General features: G+C 41.5%; 1 protein-coding gene across 1 annotated transcript in view; it reads right to left on the reverse strand.

Moving 5' to 3' along the window:
• LOC106604530 (relaxin receptor 1) overlaps positions 1-16,614 on the reverse strand; it is a 117,385-nt gene that overhangs the window by 47,237 nt on the left and 53,534 nt on the right. Inside the window, exon 3 of the mRNA XM_045718026.1 lies at positions 16,139-16,222. Coding sequence (XP_045573982.1) covers positions 16,139-16,222 — 84 coding nt within the window. The remainder of the gene's footprint in view (positions 1-16,138; positions 16,223-16,614) is intronic.

A 16,614-nucleotide genomic window follows, 5' to 3' on the forward strand; every position in this document is an offset into this window, starting at 1 on the left:
AGCGCCGTTGTAAATCAGTTTTTGCTCTCCTGCGCCTGACTTCTCTGCCGCCAGTACGCACCCCCTACATGTATGTCGCCTCCAACGTTGTTTTAGAGAATTTACCCCATGGTGGCGATGGGGTTATTGTATGGGCAGGCACAAACTATGGACAACAAACACAACTGCATTTTATCGATGGCAATTTGAATGCACAGAGATACCGTGACGTAATTGTTGTGCCATTCATCCACCCCCATCACCTCATGTTTCAGCATGATAATGCACAGCAATATGTCGCAAGGATCTGTACACAATTTCTGGAAGCTAAAAATGTCCCAGTTCTTCTATGACCTGCATACTCACCAGACATGTCACCTATTGAGCATGTTTGGGATGCTCTGGATTGACGTGTACGACAGCATGTTCAAGTTCTAGCTAATATCCAGTAACTTTGCACAGCCTTTGAAGAGGAGTGGGACATTCGACAGCCCACAATCAACAGCCTGATCAACTCTATGCGAAGGAGATGTGTTATGCTGCATGAGGCAAATGGTGGTCATACCAGATACTGACTGGTTTTCTGATCCTCGCCCCTGTGTGACCAACATATGCATATCTGTATTCCCAGCCATGTGAAATCCATAGATTAGGGCCTAATGAATTTATTTCAATTGATTGAATTCCTTATATGAACTGTAATTCAGTAAGATCTTGGAAATATTTGCATGTTATCTTTATATATTTTTTCAGTATACATGGGAATGGTTTATGTTGTGTCATTTCAATTGAAATGGTTGCCATGAGATGTTTCAAATAGCATAGTTTATAGGGAAGGCTCAACATCTATTTTGAGTAAGAAAATGCATTTTTCACTACAGCTATAACCACTGAGAGGAACTTCATACAATTGGGTTGAGATTGCAAGGCTGTTCAGGCCAAATCAATGGGATAAACCCTCAATGATACATGCTTCCTACTTGGGTCTTAAGTGTTTGAGAAAAGGCCAGGAATCCTCTCTTCTACCTCAAATTGAAAACACATATAAGCTCAATCTTGTTTTATTCTAATAGTCCTGAAGATTTGAACAGAGCATGGAAAAGGTTGTTTCATTATTCATACCACTGGTCTTGGAGTTCCCTCTAAGCCAACCTACACCTCCAGGACCTGGTGTCCCTTGTTTCTAGTTGTTACCGAATGTCACTAGTTTGTTTTGCCTTAAGTAAGGAAGCATGTTGTTTTACTTCTCACACACATGCCTGCAAAAACACACACACACACACACACACACACACACACACACACACACACACACACACACACACACACACACACACACACACACACACACACACACACACACACACACACACTGTTTGTTTGCTGTTGTGTTTGTGCTGTTGCCAGTCTTCTGTCTGTGCTGTCAGTTTTGTCTTACATTGGACCCGGTACCCACAGGAGGCCTTTTGCCTCTTGCCAAGCCGTCTCTGTAAATAATAATTTGTTCTTAATTGACTTGCCTGGTTATATATAAAATAGTTGGGTTGCAATATTGCAGAAATTGTATTCTTGTTTGCAGGGAATTGGATTTGGAGTCAGTGGTACATGACATGACTTGAGTCTGGACAAAAAGTACATTTAAATTAAAGTGTGATGTAAGTCGATGCAATCACATATAGGACTGTGGCGGTCACGAAATTTCATCAGCCGGTGATTGTCAAGCAAATAACTGTTGGTCTCATGGTAATTGACCGTTCATTAACATAAAACACATTTAGCATCTCCTGGCTTCCACACATAGCATGAAAGTCACTGATGCAGACCTTTGGAACATCTACGTTTTAAAAAGTATAATAAATCCATGTAATATAGCCTAAACCTTCACAATAAATCCATTATTTATTTTAGACAGGTATAAAGAAACATGATATAAAGAAAATGTAGTGAATTTCAGAAGAACAGAATAGCTTACTCGGAGTTGTCCTTATGTTATGTCCTGATCTGGCTATGCCATATGTCTGTGGGCTACACTAGCTCATTTAGCAGACAAGATTTGCTTAGAATTCCATGGCATTATTTTATATTATTTTAAAGTATGAAGAATACAATTGAACAAAGCTGAATAAAATAGAAAGGATATTTTCTCCAAATGATTTGTGGTTAACAAAGAAATAGGTACTCCTATATGCTTCATTTAGAGTTATTAAGGTAATTTTAGTTGTTCTCCAAATGTTGGGCTGTATGTTTTGATTTTTTAATACATTGTAAGGCTGCATGATGTCTCTAATGATGATTTGAAAAAAGTTGCTAAAGGCATGAGCTCTGCTTTGTTTTTTTTGTGGAGGCTGTACACACTACATCAGTCTCTCATTCACAATTTGAGAAGCACTTGATAATGCTTAGAATTTCCCGGCGGCATCCCCTTTGTGTGGCCATAATGCACTGTAAAACAATTCATGCCTTTTGCAGCCCTTTTTCCTGAGTACTGCTTGCTCCGAAGCCACTCACACTATCCCCCATAGTACAAAAGTTGACCTATTATATTCTGTGCGAGAAATAAATATTCCAAACATAGTCTGGGACAGTTGTGGGATGCGATAGATCCCAAATTAATACAACCACTAGAATAAAGAAAAACTTTTTTACACAATGAGGCTGACACAACAGATCAGAACTTTTAGATTAAAATGTTGATAAACTATTAGGCTATTTCTTAATATTACGGCAGTAGGCTATAAGCACAAATGTTCCATTAGCGGGAAAACACCATTATCAGAAGTGACCACAAATGCGATTATCCATGTAATGTTTTTGTTATGAAGGTGCATTTTTATGGTGAAAATGATCTTCCCCAAACTTGAAACTCATGCGCTGCTTATGTATGCCAGTAAGGCTCTACACCCCTTGTAAAGCAGATTAATGTGCTTAAAGTTATTTGGCCACTTTAGTTATGATACAAACCTTATCAAAACATATAGATCTATGGGCTAGGCTACATGAGGTGTGCGACTATGATTCAAAAAAGTTATTAAAAAAAGGCATTGTTCCTTGCCTTAAGCTGGGCATCATTCACAAGTGATAGGCTAATATTCTAACCATCATGAGACTATTCTTGATTGAATCTTGTCTTTACATATACTAAATAATAGATGTGTGAAATTTGTTTTGATTTAGAATGGACCATTATCATATACCTGTCCCAAAACAGGGGCTGGAGATAAAGACATGTCATCTCTGCACTTGGAGGACGCTTTTCCTGTGGTTCATTTTCATGCCAGCCAGGTAGGCTATACTCCCATTGTGTAGATAAGCAATGAGCTTAATATTAGCTTAATATTAGGAAAGTATTTGAAAAACAAATATAGTAGGCCTAGCATATAGAAAGCTGATGGGATCCTCCTCTTTTTAATAGAGGCCATCACTCTGTTTTCTCGTGCAATTTCATAGCCTATAGAAATGTTGCGCAAAATTAGCTCATGGGCTCTCATGAAGGGTTTGATTCGATTTTCGATAACATTTGTATTGACGTCAGAGTGTTTAGAGGGACAGAAGAGAGCTAAGTACCAGGCAGTTAGCAAGTTTGGTTGGCTACTAATGACCATCAGCAGAATCAGAGCTTGGAGAACACTAATTACCGTGACTAAACAATCACATGGAATTTGACTACTCATGACTAGTGACCGCCGGTATGGCGGTAATAGGGTCACCGCAACAGCATATCGTGAGGCACGCACAGGTGTGCTTTACTCTGTTGCAACAGAACAACTGCAGGACCAAAACAGTGGAGAAGTGTAGCCGTGCACTTCACACTCATAGCTTTTACGGAAGTCGGCTTAATATTGCTGTTTACTTTGTGAATCAGGTGAATCACTGACTCTACCTTTAACGATGAAGTAACAGTAACATTTTACTTGAAGCAGCTTCTTATAGACCCGATGTCACAGGAAGGCCAAAAAGATCATCAAGGACAACAACCACCCGAGCCACTGCCTGTTCACCCCGCTACCATCCAGAAGGCGAGGTCAGTACAGGTCCATCAAAGCTGGGACCGAGAGATTGAAAAACAGCTTCTATCTCAAGGCCATCAGACTGTTAAACAGCCATCACTAACATTGAGCGGCTGCTGCCAACATACTGACTCAAATCTCTAGCCACTTTAATAATTATAAATTGAATGTAATAAATGTATCACTAGCCACTTTAAACAATGCCACTTTATATAATGTTTACATACCCTATAATACTCATCTCATATGGATATACTGTACTCTATACCATCTACTGCATCTTGCCTATGCCGTTCGGCCATCGCTCATCCATATATTTTTATGTACATATTCTTATTCATTCCTTTACACTTGTGTGTATAAGGTAGTTGTTGTGAAATTGTTAGATTACTTGTTAGATATTACTCAATGGTCGGAACTAGAAGCACAAGCATTTCACTACACTCGCATTAACTTCTGCCAACCATGAGTACGTGACAAATAACATTTGATTTGATTTGAGATATGATACCCTCGGTGGAAGTTACAACAGCAAGAAAAAAGCAACCATTCAAGGTCTCTGATATTACATTCACTTTATGAGTCTTTAACAGCTTCTGAATATACATAAACTAAAATATATGCAGTAAACAATTATTGAGTGCTGTAAACAATTATAGAGCATGTGGGACAGGTTTTTATTATTATAATTGGCAATGTAATAGCTTTCACTGTCTGCATAAGTTTTTTAATCACAGAGTTTATGAACATAATTCAGTCCAGACAAACAAACTTTACATGGATGTTCAATAAATAATATGAAGTGAATATTGAATTCACTGTGCATCAGCAGAAAATAGACCCACGGTACAGCGGTTTTAGACATTTTTGCAAATGTATAAAAAAATACAAAACTGAAATATTACATTTACATACAGTTGAAGTCGGAAGTTTACATACACTTAGGTTGGAGTCATTAAAACTGATTTTTCAACCACTCTCCAAATTTCTTGTTAACAAACTATAGTTTTGGCAAGTCGGTTAGGACGTCTACTTTGTGCATGACAGAAGTAATTTTTCCAACAATTGTTTACAGACAGACTATTTCACTGTATAACAATTCCAATGGGTCAGAAGTTAACATACACTAAGTTGACTGTGCCTTTAAACAGCTTGGAAAATTCCCGAAAATTATATCATGGCTTTAGAAGCTTCTGATAGGCTAATTTACATCATTTGAGTCAAATGGAGGTGTACCTGTGGATGTATTTCAAGGCCTACCTTCAAACTCAGGGCCTCTTTGCTTGTCTCCTAGAGATGAACGTACTTTGGTGGGAAAAGTGCAAATCAATCCCAGAACAACAGCAAAGGACCTTGTAAAGATGCTGGAGAAAGTGGGTACAAAAGTATCTGTATCCACAGTAAAACGAGTCCTATATCGACATAACCTGAAAGGCGCTGAGCAAGGAAGAAGCCACTGCTCCAAAACCGCCATAAAAAAGCCAGACTACGGTTTGCAACTGCACATGGAGACAAAGATTGTACTTTTTGGAGAAATGTCCTCTGGTCTGATGAAACAAAAATATAACTGTTTGACCATAATGGCCATCGTTATGTTTGCAAGCCGAAGAACACCATCCCAACCGTGAAGCGCAGGGGGTGGTAGCATCATGTTGCGGGGGTGCTTTGCTGCAGGAGGGACTGGTGCACTTCACAAAATAGATGGCATCATGAGGCAGGAAAATTATGTTGATATATTGAAGCAACATCTCAAGACATCAGTCAGGAAGTTAAACCTTGGTCACAAATGGGTCTTCCAAATGGACAATGACCCCAAGCATACTTCCAAAGCTGTGGCAAATTGGCTTAAGGACAACAAAGTCAAGGTATTGGAGTGGCCATAACAAAGCCCTGACCTCAAGCCTACAGAAAATTTGTGGGCAGAACTGAAGCGTATGCTGATTCAGTTACACCAGCTCTGTCAGGAGGAATGGGCCAAAACTCACCCAACTTATTGTGGGAAGCTTGTGGAAGGCTACCCGAAACGTTTTACCCAAGTTAAACAATTTAAAGGCAATGCTACCAAATACTAATTGAGTGTATGTAAACTTCTGACCCACTGGGAATGTAATGAAAGAAATAAAAGCTGAAATAAATCCTTCTCTCGACTATTATTCTGACATTTCACATTCTTAAAATAAAGTGGTGATCCTAACTGACCTAAGACAGGACATTTTTACTACGATTAAAATGTCAGGAATTGCGAAAAAATGAGTTTAAATGTATTTGGTTAAGGTGTATGTAAACTTCTGAGTTCAACTGTAAGTATTCAGACCCTTTACTCAGTACTTTATTGAAGCACCTTTGGCAGCGATTACAGCCTCGAGTCTTCTTGGGTATGATGTTACAAGCTTGGCACACCTGTATTTGGGGAGTTTCTCCCATTCTTCTCTGCAGATCCTCTCAAGCTCTGTCAGGTCGTATGGGGAGTGTCACTGCACAGCTATTTTCAGATCTCTCCAGAGATGTTAGATCTGGTTTAAGTCCAGGCTCTGGCTGGGCCACTCAAGGACATTCAGAGACTTGTCCCAAAGTGTCACACCCTGACCTTAGAGAGCCTTTTTTATTCTCTATTTTGTTAGGTCAGGTGTTACTTGGGTGGGCAAATCTGTGTCTCAATTTTTTTGTTGGCCTAGTATGGTTCCCAATCAGAGGCAGCTGTTTATCATTGTCTCTGATTGGGGATCATACTTAGGCCGCCCTTTTTCCCCACCTGTGATTGTGGGATCTTGTTTTTGTGTAGCTGCCTGTGAGCAGTCCAGAACGTCACATTTCGTTTTCTTCTGTATTGTTTTTGGTGAGTTTCATATTTATTAAACATGTGGAACTCTAGGTACGCTGCGCCTTGGTCCATTCATTCAGACGAGTTTGACACAAAGTCACTCCTGCGTTGTCTTGGCTGTGTGCATTAGGGTCAATGTCCTGTTGGAAGGTGAATCCTTGCCCCATTCTGAGCTCCTGAGCGCTCTGGAGCAGGTTTTCATCAAGGATCTCTCTGTACTTTGCTCCGTTCATCTTTCCCTGTCTGTGAAAAACATCCCCACAGCACAATGCTGCCACCACCATGCTTCCCCGTAGGGATGGTGCCAGGTTTCCTCCAGACGTGACGCTTGGCATTCAGGCCAAAGAGTTCAATCTTGGATTCATCAGATCAGAGAATCTTGTTTCTCATGGTCTGAGAGTCCTTTAGGTGCCTTTTGGCAAACTCCAAGCGGGCTGTCATGTGCCTTTTACTGAGGAGTGGCTACCGTCTAGCCACTCTACCATAAAGGCCTGACTGGTGGAGTGCTGCAGAGATTGTTGTTCCTCTGGAAGTTTCTCCCATCTCCATAGAGGAACTCTGGAGTTCTGTCAGAGTGACCATCGGGTTCTTGATCACCTCCCTGACCAAGGCCCGGCAAGCTCTAGGAAGACTCTTGGTGGTTCCAAACTTCCATTTTAGAGTGATGTAGGACATTGTGTTCTTGGGGACCTTCAATTCTGCAGAAATGTTTTGGTACCCTATCCCAGATCTGTGCCCCGACACAATCCTATCTCGGAGCTCTACGGAGAACCTCATGGCTTGGTTTTTGCACTGAAATGCACTATCAACTGTGGGACCTTATATATATTAACATATTAACTTATACAGTTCTCTGCTGCCAATGACTGGAACGAACTACAAAAATCTCTGAAACTGGAAACACTTATCTCCCTCACTAGCTTTAAGCACCAACTGTCAGAGCAGCTCACAGATCACTGCACCTGTATATAGCCCATCTATAAATAGCCCAAACAACTACCGCTTCCCCTACTGTATTTATTTATTTTGCTCCTTTGCACCCCAGTATTTCTACTTTGCACACTCATCTACTGTCAAATCTACCATTGCAGTGTTTTAATTGCTATATTGTATTTACTTCGCCACCATGGCCTATTTATTGCCTTTACCTCCCTTATCTCACCTCATTTGCTCACATTGTATATAGACGTATTTTTCTACTGGTTTATTGACTGTATGTTTGTTTTACTCCATGTGTAACTCTGTGTTGTTATATGTGTCGAACTGCTTTGCTTTATCTTGGCCAGGTCGCAGTCTCAATTTGCCTACCTGGTTAAATAAAGGTGAAATAAAATAAAAATTAAAAAAAATATAAACAGGTGTGTGCCTTTCCAAATAAAATAAAATAAAAATCGAATCAAATTTTATTGGTCACATACAGATGGTTGGCAGATGTTAATGCAAGTGTAGCGAAATGCTTGTGCTTCTAGTTCCGACCATGCAGTAATATCTAACAAGTAATCTAACAATTTAACAACAACTACCTTATACACACAAGTGTAAAGGAATTAATAAGAATATGTACATATAAATATATGGATGAGCGATGGCCGAACGGCATAGGCAAGATGCAGTAGATGGTGTAGAGTACAGTATATACATATGAGATGAGTAATGTAGGTTATGTAAACATTATATAAAGTTGCATTGTTTAAAGTGACTAGTGATACATTTATTACATCCAATTTGTAATTATTAAAGTGGCTAGAGATTTGAGTCAGTATGTTGGCAACAGCCACTCAATGTTAGTGATGGCTGTTTAACAGTCTGATGGCCTTGAGATAGAAGCTGTTTTTCAGTCTCTCGGTCCCAGCTTTGATGCATCTGTACTGACCTCGCCTTCTGGATGATAACGGAGTGAACAGGCAGTGGCTCGGGTGGTTGTTGTCCTTGATGATCTTTCTGGCCTTCCTGTGACATCGGGTGGTGTAGGTGTCCTGGAGGGCAGGTAGTTTGCCCCCAGTGATGCGTTGTGGAGACCTCACTACCCTCTAGAGAGCCTTACGGTTGTGGGTAGAGCATTTGCCGTACCAGGCGGTGATACAGCTTGACAGGATGCTCTCGATTGTGCATCTGTAAAGTTTGTGAGTGTTTTTGGTGACAAGCCAAATTTCTTCAGCCTCCTGAGGTTGAAGAGGCGCTGTTGCACCTTCTTCACCACGCTGTCTGTGTGGGTGGACCATTTCAGTTTGTCCATGATGTATACACCGAGGAACTTAAAGCTTTCCACCTTCTTCACTACTGTCCCGTCGATGTGGATAAGGGGGTGCTCCATCTGCTGTTTCCTGATGTCCATGATCATCTCCTTTGTTTTGTTGATGTTGAGTGTGAGGTTATTTTCCTGACACCACACTCCGAGGGTCCTCACCTCCTCCCTGTAGGCCGTCTCGTCGTTGTTGGTAATCAAGCCTACCACTGTAGTGTTGTCTGTAAACTTGATGATTGAGTTGGACCCGTGCATGGCCACACAGTCATGGGTGAACAGGGAGCACAGGAGAGGGCTGAGAACGCACCCTTGTGGGGCCACAGTGTTGTGCATCAGCGGGGTGGAGATGTTGTTTCCTACCCTCACCACCTGGGGACGGCCCGTCAGAAAGTCCAGGACCCAGTTGCATAGGGCGGGGTCGAGACCCAGGGTCTCGAGCTTAATGATGAGTTTGGAGGGTACTATGGTGTTAAATGCTGAGCTGTAATCGATGAACAGCATTCTTACATAGGTATTTCTCTTGTCCAGATGGGTTAGGGCAGTGTGCAGTGTGATTGTGATTGCGTCGTCTGTGGACTTTTTGGGGCGGTAAGCAAATTGGAGTGGGTCTAGGGTGTCCGGTAGGGTGGAGGTGATATGATCCTTGACTAGTCTCTCAAAGCACTTTGTGATGACCAAAGTGAGTGCTACGGGGCGATAGTCGGTTAGCTCAGTTACCTTAGCTTTCTAGGGAACAGGAACAATGGTGGCCCTCCTGTAGCATGTGGGAACAGCAGACTGGGATAGTGATTGATTGAATATGTCCGTAAACACACCAACCAGCTGGTCTGCGCATGCTCTGAGGACGCTTCTTGCAATGCCGTATGGGCTGGCAGCCTTGTGAGGGTTAACACGTTTAAATGTTTTACTCACGTTGGCTGTGGTGAAGGAGAGCCCACAGGTTTTGGTAGTGGGCCATGTCAGTGGTACTGTGTTGTCCTCAAAGCGAGCAAAGAAGTTGTTTAGTTTTTCTGGGAGCAAGACATCAGTGTCCGTGACTGAGCTGGTTTTCTTTTTGTAATCCGTTATTGACTGTAGACCCTGCCACATACGTCTCGTGTCTGAGCCATTGAGTTGCGACTTTACTTTGTCTCTAAACTGACGCTTAGTTGGTTGATTGCCTTGCGGAGGGAATAGCTACACTGTTTGTATTTGGTCATGTTTCTGGTCGCCTTGCCATGATTAAAAGCAGTCGTTTGCGCTTTCAGTTTTGCGCATATGCTGCCATCAATCCACGGTTTCTGGTTGGGGAAGGTTTTAATAGTCACCGTGGGTACAACATCACCGGTGCACTTGCTAATAAACTCGCACACTGAGTCAGTATATACATCAGTGTTGTTGTCCAATGCTATCCGGAACATATCCCAGACCACGTGATCGAAGCAATCTTGAAACGTCGAATCAGATTGGTCGGACCAGCGTTGAACGACCTGAGCACGGGCGTTTCCTGATTTAGTTTCTATAGGCTGGGAGCAACAAAATGGAGTCATGGTCAGATTTGCTGAAAGGAGGGTGAAGGAGGGCTTTGTATGCGTCGTGGAAGTTAGAGTAGCAATGATCCAGAATTTTGCCAGCCCGGGTCGCGCATTTGATATGCTGATAAAAATTTAAGGAGCCTTGTTTTCAGATTAGCCTTGTTAAAATCCCCAGCTACAATAAATGCAGCCTCAGGATATGTGGTTTCCAGTTTACATAGAGTCAAATGAAGTTATTTCAGGGCCGTCGAATTGTCTGCTTGGGGGGGATATACACGGCTGTGATTATAATCGAAATTCTCTTGGTAGATAATGCGGTCAGCATTTGATTGTAAGGAATTCTAGGTCAGGTGAACAAAAGGACTTGAGTTCCTGTATGTTGTTATGATCACACCACGACTCATTAACCTGTTGGGGATAGGGGGCAGTATTTGCACGGCAGGATAAAAACGTACCCGATTTAATCTGGATACTACTCCTGCCCAGTAACTAGAATATGCATATAATTATTGGCTTTGGATAGAAAACACCCTAAAGTTTCTAAAACTGTTTGAATGGTGTCTGTGAGTATAACAGAACTCATATGGCAGGCAAAAACCTGAGAAGATTTCTTACAGGAAGTGGCCTGTCTGACCATTCCTTGAGCTTCTTGACTCTGTTTATTGAAGACTGAGGATCTTTGCTGTAACGTGACACTTCCTACGGCTCCCATAGGCTCTCAGGAGGCGGGAAAAAGCTGAATGATGTAATTCCAGCCCCAGGCTGAAACACATTAGCGCTTTTGGCAAGTGCTCTATCAGAGGACAATGGGCTGAGGCGCGTGCACGAGTCGACCCCATGTTCTTATTTTCTATCGTCTTTGAACCTAAACACAGATTCCCAGTCGGAATATTATCGCTTTTTTAAGAGAAAAATTGCATAAAAATTGATTTTAAACAGCGGTTGACATGCTTCGAAGTACGGTAATGGAATATTTAGAAATTTTTGGTCACGAAATGCGTCGTGTGCGTAACCCTTATTTACCCTTTCGGATAGTGTCTTGAACGCACGAACAAAACGCCGCTATTTGGATATAACTATGGATTTCTTGGGACCAAACCAACATTTGTTATTGAAGTAGAAGTCCTGGGAGTGCATTGTGACGAAGAACACCAAAGGTAATAACATTTTTCTTATAGTAAATGTGACTTTTCTGAGTGCTAAACTTGCTGGGTGTCTAAATAGCTAGCCCTGTGATGCCGGGCTATCTACTGAGAATATTGCAAAATGTGCTTTCACCGAAAAGCTATTTTAAAATTGGACATATCGAGTGCATAGATGAGTTCTGTATCGATAATTCTTAAAATAATTGTTATGCTTTTTGTGAACGTTTATCGTGAGTAATTTAGTAAATGTTTAGTAAATTCACCGGAAGTTTGCGGGGGGTATGCTAGTTCTGAACGTCACATGCTAATGTAAAAAGCTGTTTTTTGATATAAATATGAACTTGATTGAACAAAACATGCATGTATTGTATAACATAATGTCCTAGGTGTGTCATCTGATGAAGATCATCAAAGGTTAGTGCTGCATTTAGCTGTGGTTTGGGTTTATGTGACATTATATGCTAGCTTGAAAAATGGGTGTCTGATTATTTCTGGCTGGGTACTCTGCTGACATAATCTAATGTTTTGCTTTCGTCGTAAAGCCTTTTTGAAATCGGACAGTGTGGTTAGATTAACGAGAGTCTTGTCTTTAAAATGGTGTAAAATAGTCATATGTTTGAGAAATTGAAGTAATAGCATTTCTAAGGTATTTGAATATCGTGCCACAGGATTCCACTGGCTGTTACGTAGGTGGGACGATTTCGTCCCGCCGACCCTAGAGAGGTTAATCATAAGGCATACACCCCCGCCCTTTTTCTTAACAAAGAGATGTTTGTTTCTGTCGGCGCAATGTGTGAAGAAACCGGGTGGCTGTACCGACTCTGATAACGTATCCCGAGTGAGTTTCCATGAAACAGAGAATGTTACAATCTCTGATGTCTCTCTGGAAGGCAACCCTTGCTCGAATTTCGTCTACCTTGCTGTCAAGAGACTGGACATTGGCAAGTAGTATACTCGGGAGCGGTGAGCGATGTGCCCATCTACGGAGCCTGACCAGAAGACTGCTCCGTCTGCCCCTTCTTCGGCGCCGTTGTTTTGGGTCGCCTACTGGGATCCGATCCATTGTCCTGGGTGGTGGTCCAAAAGGAGGATCCGCTTCGGGAAAGTCGTGTTCCTGGTCGTAATGTTGGTAAGTTGACGTTTCTCTTATATCCAATTGTTCCTCCCGGCTGTATGTAATAAGACTTAAGATTTCCTGGGGTGACAGTGTAAAAAATAATATCCAATCAAAAAAAATCATGTCCAATCAATTGAATTTACCACAGGTGGACGCCAATCAAGTTGTAGAAACATCTCAAGGATGATCAATGGAAACAGGATGCACCTGAGCTCAATTTCGAGTCTAATAGCAAAGGGTCTTAATACTTATAAGGCATTTCTGTTTTTTTATAGATGTTCAAACATTTCAAAAAAGCTGTTTTCGCTTTGTCATTATGGGGTATTGTGTGTAGACTGATGAGGCAAAAATGTATTTAATTCATTTTAGAATAAGGCTGTAACGTAACAAAATGTGAAATATAGGAAGGGGTCTGAATACTTTCCGAATGCACTGTCTATGTGTATTTGCTTGGTAGTATTCCTCTCAGGAAGTCTTCAAGAAATGTTCCTCTAGACTGCTGAATTGTGAAGTTATCATAAAACTGCCACAAAAAAGATGGATGGATATTTGTTTTATTCAAAGCTACTGATCCAGTAGGTAGGTTGTCATTCTGCACTAATATACATGCTCATTGGTTCTTGAATACATTTTACCCAACTTACCTGTCATAAGCATAATGGATATTGGAACAAGGCAAGGCAGAGTACACTGACTAGCCCTTTCCTGCAGTCAAATGACCTAGTAGCCTCATGGGTGGAATGTGATTAATATTTTCACAATTATTAATTTAAAAAAGATTAACAACAAAAATCCAGTGTTTCTATGTCAAACGGTTTTGTTATATTTCAGTCTTCTGTGATTGTAACGAGTGCGCTGCACTGAGAGTTGGGAAGCAAGTACAGGGAGCAAATATTTAATAAATAAATGGAACATAATACAAAACAAGAAACACGAACAGCACACATGAAACTGAAACAATAACGCCTGGGGAAGGAACCAAAGGGAGTGACATAAATAGGGCAGGTAATCAAGGAGGTGATGGAGTCGAGGTGAGTGTCATGAGGCGCTGATGCACGTGATGTTGGTGACAGGTGCACGCAATAATCAGCAGCCTGGTGACCTAGAGGCCGGAGAGGGAGCACATGTGACAGTGACGTACAGTACAAGTCATAAGTTTGGACACACTTACTCATTCAAGGGTTTTTCTTTATTTTTACTATTTCTTCATTGTAGAATAATAGTGAAGACATCAAAACTATGAAATAACACGTAACCAAAAAAGTGTTAAACAAATCAAAATATATTTAATATTTGAGATTCTTCAAAGTAGCCACCCTTTGCCTTGATGACAGCTTTGCATACCTTTGGCATTCTCTCAACCAGCTTCATGAGGTAGTCACCTGTAATGCATTTCAATTAACATGTATGCCTTGTTAAAAGTTAATTTGTGGAATTTCATTCCTTAATGAGTTTGAACCAATCAGTTGTGTTCTGACAAGATAGGGGTTGTATACAGATGATAGTCCTATTTGGTAAAAGACCAAGTCTATATTGTGGCAAGAACAGCTCAAATAAGTAAAGAGAAATGACAGTCCATCATTACTAAGACATGAAGGTCAGTCAATGCGGACAATTTCAAGAACTTTGAATGTTTCTTTAAGTGCAGTTGCAAAAACTATCAAGCGCTATGATGAAACTGGTCTCATGAGGACCGTCACAGGAAAGGAAGACCCAGAGTTACCTCTGCTGCAGAGTTAGAGTTACCAGCCTCAGAAATTGCATCCCAAATAAAATGCTTCACGGAGTTCAAGTAACAGACACATCCTAACATCAACTGTTCAGAGGAGACTGTGTGAATCAGGCCTTCGTGGTTGAATTGCTGCAAAAGAAACCACTACTAAAGGACACCAATAAGAAGAGACTTGCTTGGGCTAAGAAACACAAGCAATGTACATTAGACCGGTGGAAATCTGTCCTTTGGTCTAATGAGTCCAAATGTCAGATTTTTGGTCCCAACTGTGGGTCTTTGTGAGATGCAGAATAGGTGAACGGATGATCTCTGCATGTGTGGTTTCCACCGTGAAGCATGGAGGAGGAGGCGTGATGCGTGATGGTTTGGGGGTGCTTTGCTGGTGACACTGTCAGTGATTTATTTAGATTTCAAGGCACCCTTAACCAGCATGGCTACCACAGCATTCTGCAGCGATACGCCATCGCATCTGGTTTGCGCTTAGTGGGACTATCATTTGTTTTTCAACAGGAGAATGACCCAACACACCTCCAGGCTGTTTAAGGGCAATTTGACCAAGAAGGAGAGTGCTTCATCAGATGACCTGGCCTCCACAATCAGCCGACCTCAACCCAGTTGAGATGGTTTGGGAGTTGGATCGCAGAGTGAAGTAAAAGCAGCCAACACGTGCTCAGCATATGTGAGAACTCCTTCAAGACTGTTAGAAATGAATTCCAGGTGATGCTGGTTGAGAGAATGCCAAGAGTGTGCAAAGCTGTCATCAAGGCAAAGGGTGGCTACTTTGAAGCATCTAAAATATATTTTGATTTGTTTAACACTTTTTTGGTTACTGTCACGAATCCCACCGAAGGTGGCTCCCCTGCCTGCTCGGGCGACGCTCGGCGGTCGTCGTCGCCGGCCTACTAGCCGCCGCTGATCCCTTTTTCCTTTTCGTTTGGTATGTCTGATTGTTTGCACCTGTTCCTCATTTGGTTCTCTTGATTTATGGTTATTGAAGCCTGTGTAGCCTGCCCAGGTTTGTGCAGGATTATTTGCGTCAGAGTGTGTTTTTGTTATTGGATGTGCTGGCGATCGACTAGTGTTGTTTTATGTGCGTGCTGTGTACCTGTTGTTTTGGGCACTTCGCATTTCACGCCGGTTGTGTTGGCGTCGACCGTTTTTGTTGTGTTACGGAATAAAAACATTACTTCCTTACCTCTGCTCTCTGCGCCTGACTCCTACCACCACTCCTAGCATTTACTGACAGTTACTACATGATTCTATATGTGTTATTTCATAGTTGTGGTGTCTTCACTATTATTCTACAATGTAGAAAATAGTCAAAATAAAGAAAAACCCTTGAATGAGTAGGTGTGTCCAAACCTTTGACTGGTACAGTATATTAAGTGTAATATTGGGATGCAAACTCAAAATATCTTTATCTGACATGGTACAGGTGTCTTCTTTTTTTAAAGCTCATAACCATGTGTGAGGTGTATACTTTTGTAACAATGTTGATTTGTTTAAGACTACCAAGAAACACTCTGTGTGACCCTGATTTAGCCCAATGAAGTAAAAGGATAACTTTCATATACTTACAGCATTTATCGGACTTGGTCCCGATGTCAATGATGGGCATCCCAAAATACTTGTCAAAAAGATGGGGCCATCCGTTGTTATCTCCTAGGAAACAAAATATGAACACATTATTATACTGGTCAGAAATAATACAAAGTAAAACCCTACAGCAAACATCAATGTTGTATCACACTTTTATTAATAATTTAGGCGTGCAGGCCAAGGTGTCATTTAATGCCTTCTACAAGACAGCAGGAATAAACTACTGTCAGCCTGGCATCAGCTTGATATCCATAACCCAGCCAGTAGGTTTCAAGTTTTGACACTGTAGATTCTCCCTCAATAAGTCTGGGGCTTAGCCTTGATGTCAATCTGTTTCTACTCTCTTGCCAACTCCATTTGGAGCTGCCATGTTTGGCTTGACAATGACAGCAATGAAGTTGGCAGGAACACTAACAGATCTGGGGCCAGGCTTTCCAGGGCTCATTCGTTGAACC

The sequence above is a fragment of the Salmo salar genome, chromosome ssa05 (assembly GCF_905237065.1).
Source record: "Salmo salar chromosome ssa05, Ssal_v3.1, whole genome shotgun sequence".
In the NCBI taxonomy this organism is placed as follows: domain Eukaryota; kingdom Metazoa; phylum Chordata; class Actinopteri; order Salmoniformes; family Salmonidae; genus Salmo; species Salmo salar.